This window comes from Bemisia tabaci, unplaced genomic scaffold (genome assembly GCF_918797505.1).
Source record: "Bemisia tabaci unplaced genomic scaffold, PGI_BMITA_v3".
NCBI lineage: Eukaryota > Metazoa > Arthropoda > Insecta > Hemiptera > Aleyrodidae > Bemisia > Bemisia tabaci.
This window is the reverse complement of record NW_027311751.1, coordinates 105633-123615: the sequence shown is the minus strand read 5'-3', so window position 1 is coordinate 123615 and position 17983 is coordinate 105633. Positions and strand designations below refer to the sequence as shown.

Sequence of the window (17983 nt, the reverse complement as noted above, 5' to 3'; positions counted from 1 at the left end):
CGTCGATGCCGAGAATCCCGGCATTCCGGCTATCATCTAGTGCCCGAACTGAAGAATGGTCAGTATACGCTGCTTTGAGGGTAAGTGCCTTGTGTATTAAAATTTATGTGAGCACTAATTTACTTATGCATCAAAATTTTTGCCCATATATCACTAATCAATAGAGTTTGATACAGTTAATGTTAAAAATTACCAAATTTTTCTCAGGAATCGAATGAAATACAACAATTTATAGTTTTGAAAACCAGTAAAATCGATTCCTCGTGAAAAAATATGTGGGACAATTTGTGCTTGATGATGAAATTGCGTGTTTGAGGGCATCTCCACTGACCTGAATAAGAAAAAACCTGATTTTTTAGGCATTTCAACGATGCGAATATTAGAAGGGCTTGAGCGCCATGATTCCGTTGGAATTACGGCTACGGACGATTTTTTCCCGTATTTTACACGCAATTTGGCCACCTTCTTTCCCTATTCAGATTATATAGCGCTCAAGTCAGGAATTTCGGTCACCCCTAAGGTACTCAGGTTCCCCCCCTCCAATGCTGGGTGATTATTCGATGAAATGTAGATGAATTCTCATCCCTTAGAGAGGCACTTTAACAAATTCCTCATCATCAATACAAAACTGAACACTCTTGAAAGCGGTATTTTTCGCAAGAAACGGGCCTCTCTGGCCCACAATAGGGCGGTCCGGCTAACTGCGGTCCACCAAGTTCCCAAGTGTTCCAAAGTTCCGAGTTCCGAAGTTCCTCAATTTTTTGGCATATGTAAGTACCATTTTCTTTCAAATTACGTCAGCTATTCAAATATTAACAAAATCCGGGATTTTTGCTCATGCGTTGCCACTATCTAAAAAAAATAACCGCAAAAAAAGGCCTTTTAAGGTCATTTATTCAAAATGGCGGCAAATGCACACCAGATACGTGTAAGGAAACTTCAGATTTGGATTCAGTGACTCAAAAAACATTAAGCAGCCCAAAAAAGTAGCTGTGTACCCAAAATTCCAGGTAGCCTCATTTTTAGCTACCAGGCGCCTGGACCATCAATATACATAGGCTGTCCCAAAAGTTTCGCATCAGTCCACTGTATAAGCCAACAAAGAAAGCTAGCAAGTTGCGGTTTGCAAAGTTCTTTAGATCAACTCCTTAGCTACAAAACGAGCCCTTGTCAGCTCATTTTGTCAAAAATTGACCAAGATACAGCGTTTTTTTGGAGACATGTTGGGTGGACCCCTCCAAGATTTTAGGACTTTTTTCAGGGAAAAAAAACAAACAAACAAAGTTTAAACATGAAGCAAACGGTTGATAGTGCGTATTATATCAGTGTGTTGAATACTCTTTGAACCCATATTCGTAGAAAACGCCCCGATATGAAGGAAACGGGTATCCTTCACCAGGACAACGCTCGTCCACACACATCCATTCTCACTCGCGAATTTATGAAGTTAAAAGACATGGTGATCCTCCCCCGTGTGACGAGGAAAAGTGAGAACTCGTACGATCCTGATCGTCAGAAAGCAAGCCTTCTGGAAAGGATCGAGCTTCAGCTGATCAAGCCACAAATTTAGGGTGCCAGATGCTCGTCGGGACGCCTGGTTTCGGGCGCCAGCACACTTGAAGTGCGTAATCAAAAATATAATGAGGTGATTTTCCTGAGATGAGGACAGGATTGGCAGGAAGGAATAATGAGAGCAAATTTGAACATACTGGAGTCAATTTTTATTGACGAGAAAAGAAAACTATTTCTTAAACACAATTACAAACTTAAAATTCTCAAAACAAAAAAAAAATAAACTAAATGCGAAATCAAAATTAGGATGGTTGAAGACGAATGAGTTAATCGGATTGACTTTTAAAATACTTTGAAAGGAACGGTGAAAGAGACATTTATGTTTTCGAACTTTTGATTATTTATTTGACCATAAATCTCCCGGACAACCGGTGCTACTCACCACGTGCACTCAATCTTGAATAGAAGATTTAGGATTCAAAATAAATACTTTCAAAATAAATTCAAATAGCGACCAAAGTTCCAGGTGCTACTCACCACGTGCACTCTTGGAATCTGACACGCATTAAGAGATTTTATTTGCCTAAAAAAAAATTAATTAAACTCAGTTTGTTTCTAAATAAATGTCGACAAAACAGAAATACATTTCGAGATTAATAATAGAAAGCTCGTGTAATTAGTTACTATAGGAGCTACCCGAAAATGGATGCACACAAGTAAGTAATTACAGCGAGAAGTCATACTTTCATTTGAAAGCGTGCTACTCAGCAGCTTTGCAAACGAAAGGATCCGAAGAAAATGAAGAACTCTGCGTCTAACTTATGTTCGTCGGATAGCCGCGTTGATGTACCGGTCGGGACCCCATCAAATTCATTTCATCTAGCTTCCGCGCGCATCGACCAACTTCATTCGACTCCAATAAATTAAATATACAATTAAATAATCTTTTCCTTACATCAAACTACTTGCCTAAATTAGCTTCACGACTTTCTTTTATCAATTTGGTGAAAACAATTAATTAATTAAGCTAAAATAATAAAAAATTGACTTTTTCTTAAAAGTTTGAGCGACTGAGCCACCGTGCACACGCTAAACAGCTGGGTAGTCGGGTACAAGAGGTTCCAGATCGCTCTGCGCGAGCGCTCGAGTGGCGCGCGGCGGCCGACCGGTGTACTGCGGTACTCCGCTACTTCACCGTTCCTACAGAATGCGCCACTGTCGCAATCACTTGCGGCAGCTGTAGCCATCGAAGTTTTTACATATGATTAAATCTCGGCACGGTTTAAAATTAAACAAAATTTCCTAGGTGATTACTTATTCGAAACTTAAGTGACGGAAAAATTACCGTCACACCCCGCAACCCCCCCCCCCCCCCTACAGCCCGGATCTCGCGCCTTGCGATTTCTGGCTTTTTCCAGAACTAAAAAATGCTTAACGAGGTACCAGATTCAATTCAGTTGCTGATATTAAGGCTGCAGCTCAAGCTTTTTTTTGAACTCTCACTCCGAGGATTTCGCAAAAACGATTTTTGGTCAAATGGGAAGAACCCTTGCGTCTGTGCGTCAAAGCTGGATAAAAGTACTTTGAAAAAGAAAGAAGAAGCTTAGAATTGTCAGATGAGGAGCCATAAAGTATGTAAACTTCATTAGAAATACCTATTTTGTTCATTTCTTTTAATACACGCATTTAATCTTTAAACTTTGTTTGTTTTTTTCCTGAAAAAAGTCCTAAAATCTTGGAGGGGTCCACTCAACACGCCTCTGAAACAATCAATCTTCAATCTGGTATCTTGGTCAATTTTTGACGAAACGAGCTCAACAAGAGCTCGTTTTGTAGCTAATGAGTTGATCTAAGGAACTCTACAAACCGCAACTTGCTAGCTTTCTTTGTTGGCTTATACGGTGTACCGATGCGAAACTTTTGGGACAGCCTATGTATTTAAGCCTATCCCTACCAAATTTTGTTTGTTCAGCTTCAGCTGCAAAATGATTGCAAAAATCTGATGGGAGAAAAACTGAGCCATCAATTTCCAAAATGGCGGCCTATTTCTAGGGTAAAAGGAGAAAGTGAAGCTTGGAGTGACTTTATTCTTATTCTATACTTGTTGAAGAATATTCCTGCCATTTTTTGTCGATAAGTCAGTTAGAAACCACGAAAAATGAGAAAATAATGAAAATTGGCTTCCAGCTACCAAAATATAAGGTAGCATGAAAGAGTCGGCTTGTGTCTCGATTGATTTTCCCTATTATTACCTTAAGTAACATTCTAACCAATTTTAGGGTGGTAGCTCAAAATGCACTATTCAGACCATAAGCAACAATTAAGGCTTGCTCCTGTAACGTTATTTGGAAAAGAAAATAATGTTAGTTTAGGTATTTTGAAAGGACCCACAAAGTTTGCCTTCATTTTAAAAAACTCCTCTTTTCAGAGGTTACCGTGTCTTTTCACTACATTGTCAGATAAACTGAGTAAAATAGAAAGGGATAGCTGATATTTTATTAACATTAAATCAGCGCTGATCTTCAATTAATGTACAGTAGTAAAAAGAGCATTGCACTTACAGCAATTCTTTGCTTTTCACCACCAGACAGGATATCAATCCAATCTGCAACTGTATCCCAACCTTTGTCTCTACTGAGAAGATATGATAGTTGAACTCTATCCAGATGTTGCTCTAAGTCCGCATCAGTTTTGCCTCGGCGGATCATTTCTTCTCGAGTATGAGGGTATGTAACCTAAACATATGTACAAATTTCGTTTACAATACATACATCACATATCCAATACATGCATTGATTTATTTGAACAAAAACGGGTAAATAACATTGACTTGACTGGCGGAAACCACAAAAGGGGGCCAAACCTCACTTTCTTAACTTCCATACATGTATTAAGTTTTAATCTGAAGTGAATTTAAAACATCCGTTGATGCAGTTGAAAATTTGAGGATATGAGAAACTGAAAACTGCAAGAAAATTTGATAAAATGTGGTACAAATTGACTTTAAATCGTTAGCTTAAAACAGTTAGCTTTCACAGCTTTAATATCGAACTTAAAGTGTTTTCAACCACACCAACAGTTTTTTCTTGAAAAATTACACCGGACGATCTCAATAGTTGCCAAATTCCTCCTGGGTGCAACATCCCCATTGGGTCGATGTTTGGAAAAGAATTTTTTGGATGTCTTTAATGGGTATAAAAATACTGGCCCAAGGATTTTTTCCTACCATCCAGAATTTCTGTGGGGGAGGGGGAGCAGATGACACTACTTTCAATTCTAGGGGGGGCAGGGCCCGGGACCCCTCCCTTTTTACGCCCATGGTCTTAAAAGTACTTTTTTCCAGTATAATGACTAATTTTATCAGCAAATGAATGATCTAACTATGGGCGCCCTTGTATCTGCCTGTATTACAAACTTGGTTATGGACCACTTAGAAGCAGAGGTACTCAAAAAATTTGGATTGCCTTGAGGTGAAACAATGCATGGATTTTCATGAATGAATCGATCAATCGTTCAAAATGAACGTATGATTTTGGCTTCTGAAGACTTAATGCGTCCTCAAGATCAATTTCCCATAATACACATAGCTTTTTTCTTCTTTTTGTTTAATATATCTTAGGATTTCTCCTGGTATGAAAAACCCAAAACGAGTCGAGCACTAGAGGTCCTTTCCATGCCCTAACTACTAAAATTTTTATGAATAGAAAATTAAGAAATCGTGAAGAAAAATAGGAGAAATAAAAGAGAGAGGCATGTTAAGGAAACTCCTAACTAGTAGTAGGAAAATGGTGATTAGAGAACAGTAAAATGTCCAACAGCGTTGCACAATGGTGCAGAAAAATACGAATTAAATTATAGTGTTGTATCGCGAGTATTGTAGAACAAGGCAACGCTGTAAAAAAGAAGTATTACATGTTGCCCCTTCAATATGCGGGTTATGCAATGGTGTAATGTAGCCCCTTCAATCTGCGGGTTATGCAATGGTGTGTTCTCCAGGATGGCGGTTATGCAACAGCGTTGCCGGACGGTGCACATAACTAAATGATTTATTAATGGATGAAATTTTGCAACGTCGAATTTTACAGTGTTGCCAGATGGTGCAAGAAATTCGGATTTTCGGACTTGTAAAATTTTCGGCGGCATCGATAGACCATATCCTCCAGTATGGGTCTGGTATCGGAGACTGGAGAATAGGGTCTGTATCATCGATAGACCATATCCTCCAGTATGGGTCTGGTATCGGAAACTGGAAAGTAGGGGGAATTTCGGAATTCGGGAATTTCAGTTCTTAGTGTATCGGAACCTTCTGTTTTGAGATGAGCAACTGGTAAGGATATTGCAATGTTCAGTTTGATGAATCAAAAAAAAAATTTTTTTTTTTTCTTTGGTGGAAATTTATTGTTACAGTTTAAAACAGTTCGCGTTTAGCGTTTAGAAAACGCACGCGTTTGAGAAACGCACGCGTTTGAGAAACGTACGCGTTTGAGAAACGTACGCGTTTAGAAAACGTCCGCGTTCCAGAAAACGCACGCGTTTAAAAAACGTTAGGGTTGTCAACCACAAACATCGATCCCTTCTCCTTCTCGGAACTTTAAATCAACACTTATGTCATCGACTTTCCGATTGTTATTTTTACGGGACATTCTGATGAAACGGATTTTTTCCGGAGTATCTATGTCAATTTTGCGACCAAAGAGCAGTTATTGAAGGGGGCACACCACCCTCCTCTTCACTTACTTACTTTTGAGCGTTGGGTGGGTCAATTTAAACTCTTGGGGATCAATTAAGGTTTAAATTTGTTGAACTCTTCAACTTGAATGCAATTGATTTGCAATTCAGAAAGGAACCCCGGCTTACAAAATTGAGCCCCCGTGTACCTCCTAATGGAAACTGAATCCGCGACCATGAAATTTGGACTCCTTGGATCAATTGCGCAGGGTACCCTTCTTTTTTCGAAGAATCTACGTCAATTTCGCGACCAAAGAGAAATTGCGGAGGGAGGTACCGCTCCCCTGTGTAGGAAATCATTTTCCAACCTATGGCAGGCCCATTCTTTATTTTTAGGGGTCCATTAAAAGTGAAATTTTCTGTACTTTTCAATTTTTGTGTGACTGAATCGCAATTCGGTGAGGAGTCTCGGCTTTTCGGATTAAGATCTCCCCTGCCTCCTTCCCAGGAGTACTGGGGGCGTTTCAGGACCATAAAATTCGAATTCCTAATGTTTGATTTCCTGATCATCTCTGCGATCTCCCACATTGTACGACCTAAGACAACCAAGAAAAAAGCCTGGTAAGGGTGGTTAGGAGCACCCTGTATAATGTGCTGATGATACTTGAAGTACACTAATGCAACCAGCAAGTTACAATTTTATCATCCATCGTGTACATTTATGAACAAATATTTTTCTCAATCAAATTAGTCTGCAATTGCTTAGTAACAACATGCTAGGTTATTGAATGAAATGCTGAAGAATAATCAATGTCTTACTTCTACAGTGACTTATCAATTGGCTTTGAGACTTTAAATTACAATGGAAAATTATAGATATGAAGCTGGTCACATGTCAAGCAGAGAGCAAAAAAATTAAAGGACTTCAATACCTACAAGAAAGAAACCTTAAAACTTACTTGATCTCTCAATGTTCCAAGGGTCATGTATGGTCGCTGCGGAATATAAAACAATTTGCCACGAGGAGGTTTCGTTAAAGTTCCACCAAATAAAGGCCATAGCTGTAAGAAATAGGCAAAAAAAACATTTAGAGCAAGGATAAATAAATATAACAGTTAACAAAAGTAGTCTCAATGCTTGCAAAGCAAACAATTTTTTTCCATTCCCTCACTCTTCAGAGACTCCTGGATACATTTCCTTAACCTTAATGTATGCTGCTGACACAGTACGTTGAACTAAAAAGAGCCGTTTCAAACTATCTCCATTTGAGGCAGTTAATTAACTCGCGCATTTGCAGCACAAGCACCGGTGAAAAACTGATTATAATGGCTATTGATGCCGAAACTAGTTATTTCTCTCTTACTTTTCCTAATTTTTCAGGTCACTAACAACCTTGAGTCTCTCAGAGATTTAAGAAATGTCTAAGGATCAGATGAAGGAGGAAATTGCCTTACCTGCTTGCTATGAAATAAAAATTATATCATATCAAAGGCACTTTCATGTTACAGTTTTACTAGAAGAAAAATTTAGATTTGGGATTTTTCTTTTTTTTCCTCTTTAAGAAATTGTGTACTTAAAAAAGTTGGATGCAAACTGATGTTGTGATTAAACCACAACCATACTTCAAAACCATGGTGACGGCTGTATTGTTAGTGTCTGTACGTTATATTTGAGTCGGCTCGTGCGAAAACCTTTAAAGTCCATTTTTTTCAATTTTTAGATTTCTGGATTAAAATTCTCTTGGAGGTCAGACACACTCATTAATATGGTAAAAATGTTAGATCTTTAGGTGTGAACCCTTTTATGTGGGGGAGGGGGGGGCTTTGGTCCAAATCATGCAAAAACCGCTAAAGTCGATCTTTCGTTATATGCCTCATAACACTGTACAACAAACCAAAATGAGAAAATGTCTCTACGACATACGGTGACCTTCCTGCATTTTGAAGCGCTGAATCCGCATGAGACCTCCGTTTCTTCCCATCACCCTCCAAATTTCCGAAAGAGCCGATTTTACACGAAAAATGGCCATTTTTGGTGTTTTTCCGACTGTTAACCCCTGCAGAATGTAGGTAAAATTTTTCTCAGCTGCAAGATACAACTTTACCGATGTATTTTTAACTGCTGCGTCCGTCAATGATCTTGATCTTTCCCTTTCACCTCTCAAGTTTCCGGAAAAGCGACTTTTTCCGGGAAAATGAGCAAATTTGACGTATATTTGTCGTGAATGCAATTTATTTTTTTAAATTTTCCTGAACCCGTGGTAGTGTGTTACTTATGTATTTTGAACTGTTAAATCCGAATATGACATCGGTTTTTTTCTATCACCCTCTAGTTTTCCAGTAAAGCCGACTCGTCCGAGCCTAAAATTGTATATCGTAAAAGCTTTTCCGGACTCAAAGTGTACTCAAATGTATGTATGAATAAAGCCGCTTCATAGCACTCTCTAGCGCTCTGCAACTTCTAGCCGCCTAAGTCCCCTATCCTCCCAAAGCCCTTCAGGGAGTTGGCAAACCCTCATTTCTTCTATAACCCCCTGTCGCCACCCTTTCACTGAGCATCCCCTTCGTCTCCTCCCAGGAGAAACCCAATCAAGCAACTTCTTTGGCATCATCCATCACTCTATTGACATGACCATACCAGACAAGCTGCCTGGTCATGACGTCGAATGTGATGTCATTCTAGACTCCCATGACCTGACGCACTCTTTCAATACGGACCCGATCTCTCCTAGAAATTCCTGCAGACCTCTTCCAGAAATCCATCTCTGTTGCTCTTAGCATCCCCTGTGTCCGTTCCTTCAGCTGCCAAACTTCACATCCATATGTAAGAATACTTTTAACTACAATGTTGTAAATTCTTCTCTTGTTCTCTTTGGAAATCCGCAGATCCCAGAGGATTCCATTTAACATCGCTGTAGCCCTCCTTGCCAGGGTGATTTTTTCCTTAATCGCTTGATCCGTTCTTCCATCTTGGGTCAAATGCATCCCCAAGTATTTATAGTGCTCGCAGCCTTTGATCTGCTGCCCATCCTCCAACTCAATGCTTTGCTGATCACCTCCCGAAGTCAGTTTCTCGGATTTGGAAATACTGCCTTCCAAATCCCACTTCCGATACTCCTCTACCAACTTGCGCATCATGTAATCGGCGTCATCTTGATCTAGTGCAATCACCACTTGGTCATCAGTAAAGCACAAAGTGAACAGAGTTTCAACCTCACTCAAGGGACACCCATCCCTCCACATTTTTTCTTCCATTCTTTCAACACATACTAAAGATATATTTTAAAAATGTTGGCGATGTTGGATAGTGATGTCATGTCATCATGACGTCACTACCCATCGCCTCTCACCGATGGTCATCATCCATCAACGAGGCATTCGCCATTCTTGCCCTTGCTTGCTTGTGATCATGATATGTATTTGTGACTGTTGAATATTTGCATTTCTTAATAAAATGCCTTAGTCTCAACCCAGTGTTACGTTCTTGTGTGCGACCCACCTATCATCTTAAATCATGGCGACGAGGATAAAACGACAAAAGAAGAGGGATTCCAGCCAAGCAGCAGGATAAACGGCGACACGACGGCCCGACCACGCCAAACGGTGGCCTAAAATGGCATAGTGCGGCCAAGTTTTTTAATGTCGTGTTCGTAGCACCAATTCTTCTTTTAATAAATTTTAGAATATCGATTCAGTTCGAAATGTTTTAATTAATTTTAACGCGTTCGGTCTTCGGACATTACCTAAGTTCCTCGCTAATCTTGGATCTCTAAGTGCTTATTTCAATTTCGTGTTCGTGACAAAATGTCGTGGACTTTTCTGCAAATGTGTTAAATTTCTCTTCAGTTCCTCGCCAATCGCGGAACTCTAGATAACTAAATTATTCCTCGCTAATCGTGGAATTTCTATTGCTCCTTGCAATTCCTTATGTGTTTATCGTGATGGAGTTTCTCATCAAGCCATCGTCTCTTGAGGTGAACGAAGACATCCTAAAGAACTGGGAAAAGTTCAAGAGGCAGTGGACCAACTACAGTGTGGGAGCTGAAATCAGTAAGAAGGACGCAATAGTTCAAAAAGCGATCTTTTTGAATGTCATCGGCACTGAAGCAGAGGAGCTCATCAATTCTCTGGATCTGGCTGATGACAAAGCCGACACTGTGGCAAAACTCACTTCAGCTCTTGATGATTATGTCAAACTCAAATCAAACGAAGTGTTTTCGAGGTACCAGTTTTTTACGAGGGTTCAAAAAGAAGGAGAAGGTTTCGAAACTTTTCTTCTCGCTCTTAACAAACTGTCGGAACATTGCAATTTCAAAGATCTCGAAATGTCACTCATTCGGGATCGAATCATTATCGGTATTAATAATCAGATTCTTCTCGAACGGTTGCTAGGTGAAGACTATGAATTCGATAAAGTTGTTAAATTGTGTCGTTCGGTCGAAACCGGTAAACTCCAAGCCACTGAAATGGCCAGTGACGCGTCAAAGACTACGGCTATCGATTCGGTCAACAATCGTAGAAGTCAGCAAAACATCTCAACAACGCCGACTCCAAGTGGTCATCAACAACAACTTTCACAGTCACCAACCAAGCAACTCAACTGCCGGAACTGTGGTTACAAGCATTATATTCGCCAGTGTCCAGCATACGGTCAAAAGAGCACCTTGTGTCAGCGGCTGAATCATATTCCAAACAAATGCCGGTCCAAACCTAAAAATTCAAGTGGCTCTAAACCTACTCCTAAAACGGCTGATCAAGTTAACTTACAAAATCAGTGCGGTCATTGTTCATCCATTAGTGACCCGAGTCAGCTTGAAAATGTTCAATCCAGATCGTGCGGTCGTTCGGAAAATATTAACGCTAGTGACTACCTGTATATTTCTGAAATATCAATGATACAACCATATCAGTCACCACTAGTCGATAACTTAAATCTTCTCAGTGCGAAAGTGAACGAGTCGAACAGTTCGTCACAATCCGAAGAAGTTAACGTTCATATCGGTCCTGCTACCCCTGGTGAAATCGACATCCATAGCATAACGACTCCTGATAGATGCTGGATGGAAAACATCATTGTCAATGGCCAAACTTTGAACTTCAAATTGGACACCGGAGCTGAGGTCAACATTCTGCCACGCTGCATTTTTGATCAAGTCAAAAACTCTTCAACCTTCCTCCTACAAAGCAAAGCGATGGTTCTGGGCTATGGTGGTGCTCGTATCGACTCCAGTGGACATGCCGTTCTAGATTGCCAAATCAGAGTCTTGTCTGTAAGCTTTCATTTACAATTACTAATGTAGGGAAAACTCCCCTGTTAGGTTTAAATTCATGTGTTCAGTTAGGTCTAGTCACTAGAAATTTTGTGCATGATATTGAAAATTTCAAATCCAAAGAACAAGTTATTACTAACAACCAGGATACATTCAAAGGTCTTGGCACATTCCCGGATAAATGCGCTATTAAAATAGATCCACAAGTGATTCCTGTTGTAGACCCTCCAAGACGTCTTCCGGTACGCCTACTGGAAAAACTAAAGCGCAAACTAACAGAGTTAGTTATGTTTGATATTATTTCGCCAGACACTGAAAATGTTGAATGGTTCAGCAATCTTGTTATTGTGGAGGAGGATGGTAAAATCAGAATATGTTTAGACCCCAAAAACTTGAACAAAGTAATCAAGCGTGAATTTTATTTAATTCTAACCTTAGAGGAGATCAAACTGAAATTAGTCAATAAGAAAATATTTTCTGTACTTGATATTAAAGACGGATTTTGGCACTGTCAGCTTACGCCTGAAGCATCCAACTTATGTGGCTTCCATACACCCTTCGGTAGTTTTAAATTTCTACGAATGCCCTTTGGCCTTGTCAACGCCCACAAAGTGTTCCAAAAACTTCTTACTAAATACTTTGGGGACATACCAAATGTAGTTATTTACTTTGATGATATTCTAATCTGCGGAAAAACTGAGAGAGAACATGATATTGCACTTGCGAAAGTACTGAGCAGAGCATGCAAGTACAACATCAAGGTTAATTGTAACAAATTTCAGTTCAAGCAAAAAGAAATACGGTATAAGGGTCACATAATTAGTGCTGATGGCATACGTCCCGATAATGATTGTATCCAAGCAATCTTGGATCTAAGAATCCCTAAAATACGTCAAGAACTGCAAAGTGTGATAGGAACTATAAATTACATTAGAGACTATGTTCCAAACATGGCTGATCTCATAGAACCATTCAGGCCCCTTCTGAAGAAACAAACGAAACTTGTTTGGACAGAAAAACATACTGAGCATTTCAAAATTGTTAAAAAAGCTATCTAAGAAATTACAAGCTTGCAAAATTTTGACCCGTCCAAAGAAACTACTATTCAACGTGACGCTTCAAAATTAGGCCTGGGAGCTTGCATACCACAGGAAGGTCGCCCAATAGCTTTTGCGTCAAGATGTCTAATAGACGCTGAAACGAGATATGGGCAAATTGAAAAAGAAATGCTGAGAATTTTGTTTTCTGCTAAACGTTTTCACAATATTGTGTATGGTTACAAAATTCTAGTCGAAAACGATCACAAACCATTACAGGCTATTTTCAAGAAAAGAATAACCAGAGTCATGTCCAACCATCTTCAACGGATGCTACTTAAACTTACTCCTTATAATCTTGAAGTCAAATATCTGCCTGGTAGACAAATGTACATAGCTGATATGTTATCTCGGGACTTCTCTGGTAAAATAGTCAGTAATGATCAAATTGAATTTGATGAAATTGTACATTGCCTGGAGGTGAATTTTGAACTGTCTAACAGTAAATACCTGGAACTTTCAGAAGCCACGATGCAAGACCCAATTTTGGCACAGATAAAAAAAATGCACCTGGAAAATTGGGATCAATGCGATGATGTAATGTTAATGCCCTATTTCAAATTAAAACTTGAAATATCGATAAACGATGAATTGCTTTTTTTTCAAAACCGTCTCATCATTCCGGCTAAATTACAGGCTTCTTATGTTACTTTACTCCATGGTGACGCTCATCTAGGTATTGGGAAAACTATCCAGAGAGCTAGGTCCATTTGTTATTGGCCGTCATATACCTCTGACATTGAAAAATTTGTAAAATCTTGCGCCACATGTAATAAGTTTCACCCTAGTCAAGTCAAAGAACCTCTAGTTTCGCATGAGATTCCCACCACACCATTTCATAAAATCACAGCAGACATTGCGCAATTCCAAAGTAAACAATTTCTCATTGTCACAGATTATAATTGCAAGTGGCTCGAGATTAGGCCCATCGATAAAAAGACAGCTTCTGAAGTTATAAAAGTCTTTAAAGATATTTTCCGAGTGTTCGGTATACCTGCTTGTCTGATAGCTGACAATCAACCTTTTAATTCACACGAAATGATAGAATTCTCAAAAGCATATAATTTTATTTCAGACTATATTTCAGACTTTCAGATTATAATTCAGACTTCTCGCCCGAGATATCCTCAATCAAAGGGAATGGCTGAGAGCGCTGCGAAAAAGCTAAATTAATTCTTAAGAAAGTTCATGAAAGTCATGGAGACTTGAATTTAGCAATTTTACAGCATAATAATGCACCAATTAGTAGTTTGAATAAATCACCAGCGCAGCTCATGATGAGTAGAACACTAAGAACAAAGCTGTCAACAAGTGTAGCAAACCTGAAACTGCAACTTTGTGATATGACTGATAAAATTATTTCAACTCAAAATAAAACAAAGCATTATTATGATAAAAGTGCCAAATCCAAACCTGACTTTGAAGAAAATGAAAAAGTTTGGTTGCAAGACAGTAATAAATGTTGATATCCAGCTGTGATACTAAAGAAAATTGAAAATGCACCTAGATCCTATCTCCTTGAAAATCAACAGGGAGTAACATTAAGGAGAAATTCTAGATTTATTAGAAAGAGATTTAGTACAAGCGTGAAAGAAACAACTAATTCAGGTGCACTTCTCTTATTTTTTGATGATGAGCTAACCGAGAATAACTCATCATCAAATAAGTCAGAAAGGGCCCCTGAAAATGTAGTTGATTCAGAGCTACAGGATCAAGAATCACATTCTAGTAACTCTGAAAGTGCTCCTGAAAAGGAATTTGATGCAGAGCTACAGGATAATGAATCACATTCTAGTAACTCTCAGAGTGCTCCTGAAAATGAATTTGAGCCAGAACTTCAGGATCAAGAATATCTTTCTAGTGACTCTGATAGTATCATTTCATTGGATAGGTCAACGCCTGAAAATAGTGAATTAGACTTAACAATAATTGAAAATTCCACAATTATAGATAACTTGACTGCAATTCAACCAATTTCCGCTCTAGAAGCTCAACCCTCAACACTTGTGAGTCCCACCATTGTTAGGCTTAGGAACTTAGGTCGAGGCGTACCAAAAAAGCCTGACCCTAATTTTGCATCTAAATGAGTATTTAAAACATGTTATACAAAGTTGACTTGCATTTTTTCATTCTTAAATCGAATTTATCACCTAAGTCCTTATTTGTTTTTCTTGCTCTCCCACTTACATTTACCAATCTCCAGATAAACTGGTAATTGTTATGTTTCAATATTTTAGATCACTGTTTTTTTTAAAATTAGATCATTAACTCTTGTCCCTTATCATTCTTAGCTCAACTTAACTTATTAATCATGTCTTGCTAAGAACTTCTAGTCAATTGTTAGCGATGCCCCAATGGTGTCATACAATTTACAACGCATTATTTCAACTAATGATGTTTTAAAATTCAAACCTGTGCACTCTAATAGTGTTTCGTGAGGTCTTAAATGCAGCCCCAATGGTTTCGGTTAAATTGTTAATTACGATGCCCTAATGGTATCTACAAACCTGAACACCCCAATGGTGTCTCTTCAAAATTAGTAAAGAAAACCCAAATGATTTCAGAGCAATTTTTAATTACAGAGCCCCAATGGTTTCAGACAATTTTGTATTACGAAGCCCCAATGGTTTCAGATCAATTGTATTTACGAAGCCCCAATGGTTTCAGATAAGTTTTAATTAAAATGCCCTAATGGTTTCAGATCAAATATTATTTACGGATGGTTTCAGATCATTTGTATTTACGAAGCCCCAATGGTTTCAGATAAGTTTTAATTAAGATGCCCTAATGGTTTCAGATCATTTGTATTTACGAAGCCCCAATAGTTTCAGATAAGTTTTAATTAAGATGCCCTAATGGTTTCTAAAAAAAAAGTGTAAAGGGGGAGGTGTTGGATAGTGATGTCATGTCATCATGACGTCACTACCCATCGCCTCTCACCGATGGTCATCATCCATCAACGAGGCATTCACCATTCTTGCCCTTGCTTGCTTGTGATCATGATATGTATTTGTGACTGTTGAATATTTGCATTTCTTGCATTTCTTAATAGAATGCCTTGGTCTCAACCCAGTGTTACGTTATTGTGTGTAACCCACCTATCATCTTAAATCAGGCGACAAACAACATCCCTGTTTTAAACCCTTCGTTACATAATGACCCCCAGACAATTCCCCATGACACTTAATTTTCGTAGAATTTCCTTCATAAAAACACTTGATAGCATCAAACAACCCCCCATTAAAATTTGATTTTTCCAAGGCTTCCCAGAGTTTCACCAAAGGCACACTGTCATATGCCTTCTGGAGATCCACAAAAATTAAATGCAGCTCCTGAGCTACGGCCAATTTCTTCTCAATGACCTGGACAATAACAAAGACGAGATCTATCGTAGACCTGCCAACTCTACAACCAGCCTGCTCCTCTGCTTCGTGATCTTGCCATTCTTCTTCGATCTTCGCTTTTAATACCTTCCCGTGTACTTCCCTTATTGTCCCGGTCACTGAGAGCCCCCGGTAGTTGTTACAATCGTCCTTCCTTCCCTTCCTTTTGTAGATGGCCTTGATCCAGGACTCCTTCCACTCCCCTGGCCCTGGCACCTCGTCACCCCTGATGCATGGCTGCATCAGTTTTCTGAGGCAATCGAAGAGCTTAGAAGTCCCGCTCTTAACTAACTCAACAGGGATTCCACCTGGACCCAGTGCTTTGCCATTTTGCAGCTCTTTGACCGCTTTAATTACGTCCGCGATATGAATTTCCAAGTTGTTTAAAGTTCCGTTGTCCGTGCTGTCATTGTGAAACTCTGGGTGCCTCTCCGTTAAAAGGTCTCTAAAATGATCGTCCAGATTTTTAAGTGATATCGGACAAGATATCCCGCTTCATGTCTCTGCGTAAATCTTTAATTAGCTTCCAACTCTCGGCACTTTCTCTTCCCGCTAGGTAGGTGTTTTGATTCGCTTACAGTTGCTTTCCCGAGCTTCATTTTTCTTTCTTGTGATGAGGCTCATGACTTTTGACTGAACTTTTCTGTTAACAACTTTATCTTCTGCTTTTTTAGACGACAAGAAAATTTGATATTTTTGCCTCTTCAGATTGATCTTGTGTTCTATTCCTCTATCCCACCAGTGCGGGCGCTGCTCTTTATTACTGGGCTTGTAAACACCTAGGGCTTCTCTTGCAGCAGAGTGGATGCATTCTTTAATCAATTGATAATGTTCTTCCATGGTTCAAGATGTTCTGCCCCCCAGCTTCTCATCCAAGCGTTTCCTGTACAGTGCCTTAACGCTAGGGTGCTCCAAACTTTCAATATTATACCACACTTCTTGTTCTTGTGGTCCCTGCCTCTGCTGTTGTTGCTGCATTGGCTGTTTGTCCTTACTGCCCTTAACAGGGAACGCTACATCTGCTCGGAGGAAATGATGATCACTGCCGCAAGAAAGTCCCCTGTAAACTCGTACTTGCTGCACTTTCAATCTAGTTGCATGCCTTACTATCACGGATGATGGATTTCAATCTTCGTGTAGGCTGGACCCAGGTATATTTATGGATGTCTTTGTGCTGGAAAAAACCATTCAGAATTGTCATCTCCATTTGAGAGCAAATTTCAATGAGCCGATCTCCATTATCATTGACAGCATCCTCCCCGAACGGTCCGACAATTTTGCAGTTGACTCATCGTCCTGTTCTGCTGTTCAAATCACCCATGACAATCACTTCCCTGCCAGCTACCACCTTCGTTATTTCCTCATAAAGGTCTTCAAAAAATTGGTCCTTGACTGCGACAGTTGCATCATCATTTACCCCATACACCCCGAGCAGCGTGATTTTATGACCGTATAAGTTCAAGTTCATTTTAATGATGCGCTGATTGACAGCCTCCCAATTAACAATATATCTATGTAGACTTTTCCGCATCATTATGGCTACGCCATAAATGAATCCAATTTTTATAGAAAAATCGCTTTTCCTAAGAAAACGATCTTTTCAGGTATTTTTGTAAAGATTTTCCTGTTCTAGGGCGCCTCAGAAATCATTCGAGATCCCCTTTAGGTCTCTCTTGCTGTATTAAGAAGCACTGATCTCGAATTTGACCTTCACTCATTTTTGACAACCCCCCGTTTTCTAAAACGTCTGATTTTTCCAGGCCAACAGCTTTTCCGGACTGTTCCCACTTCCAGCAAAATACAAAACATTTTCCGCATGTGTGATACATTGATTCTCATGTAAGTTGAGCTGATTAATCCAAATATGACCTTAGAAATTCGTTATCAACCATCCCTCTGACGGAAAACCTAACTTTTTAGGAAAATTGTCTTGTTTATAGGTGTGCGGTATTGGATGTATTTTGAATACACTTTGAGTCCGGAAAAGCTTTTACAATACACAATTTTAGGCTCGGAAAAATTGGCTGTACCGGAGAACTGGAGGGTGATAGACA

At 39.3% G+C, this 17983-nt stretch overlaps 1 protein-coding gene across 3 annotated transcripts in view; it reads right to left on the bottom strand.

Annotated features, from left to right (window-relative positions):
* LOC109039912 (ATP binding cassette subfamily D member Pmp70) overlaps positions 1-17983 on the bottom strand; it is a 135093-nt gene that overhangs the window by 33903 nt on the left and 83207 nt on the right. For all 3 annotated transcript variants that reach the window (XR_002009771.2, XM_019055638.2, XM_019055639.2), the window contains exons 13-14: positions 7140-7241; positions 4074-4247 (exon numbers count right to left, since the gene is read on the bottom strand). Coding sequence is in view for 2 of the 3 variants with exons in the window: in XM_019055638.2 (XP_018911183.1) it covers positions 4074-4247; positions 7140-7241 (276 nt within the window). In the remaining variant the exon portion in view is untranslated. The remainder of the gene's footprint in view (positions 1-4073; positions 4248-7139; positions 7242-17983) is intronic.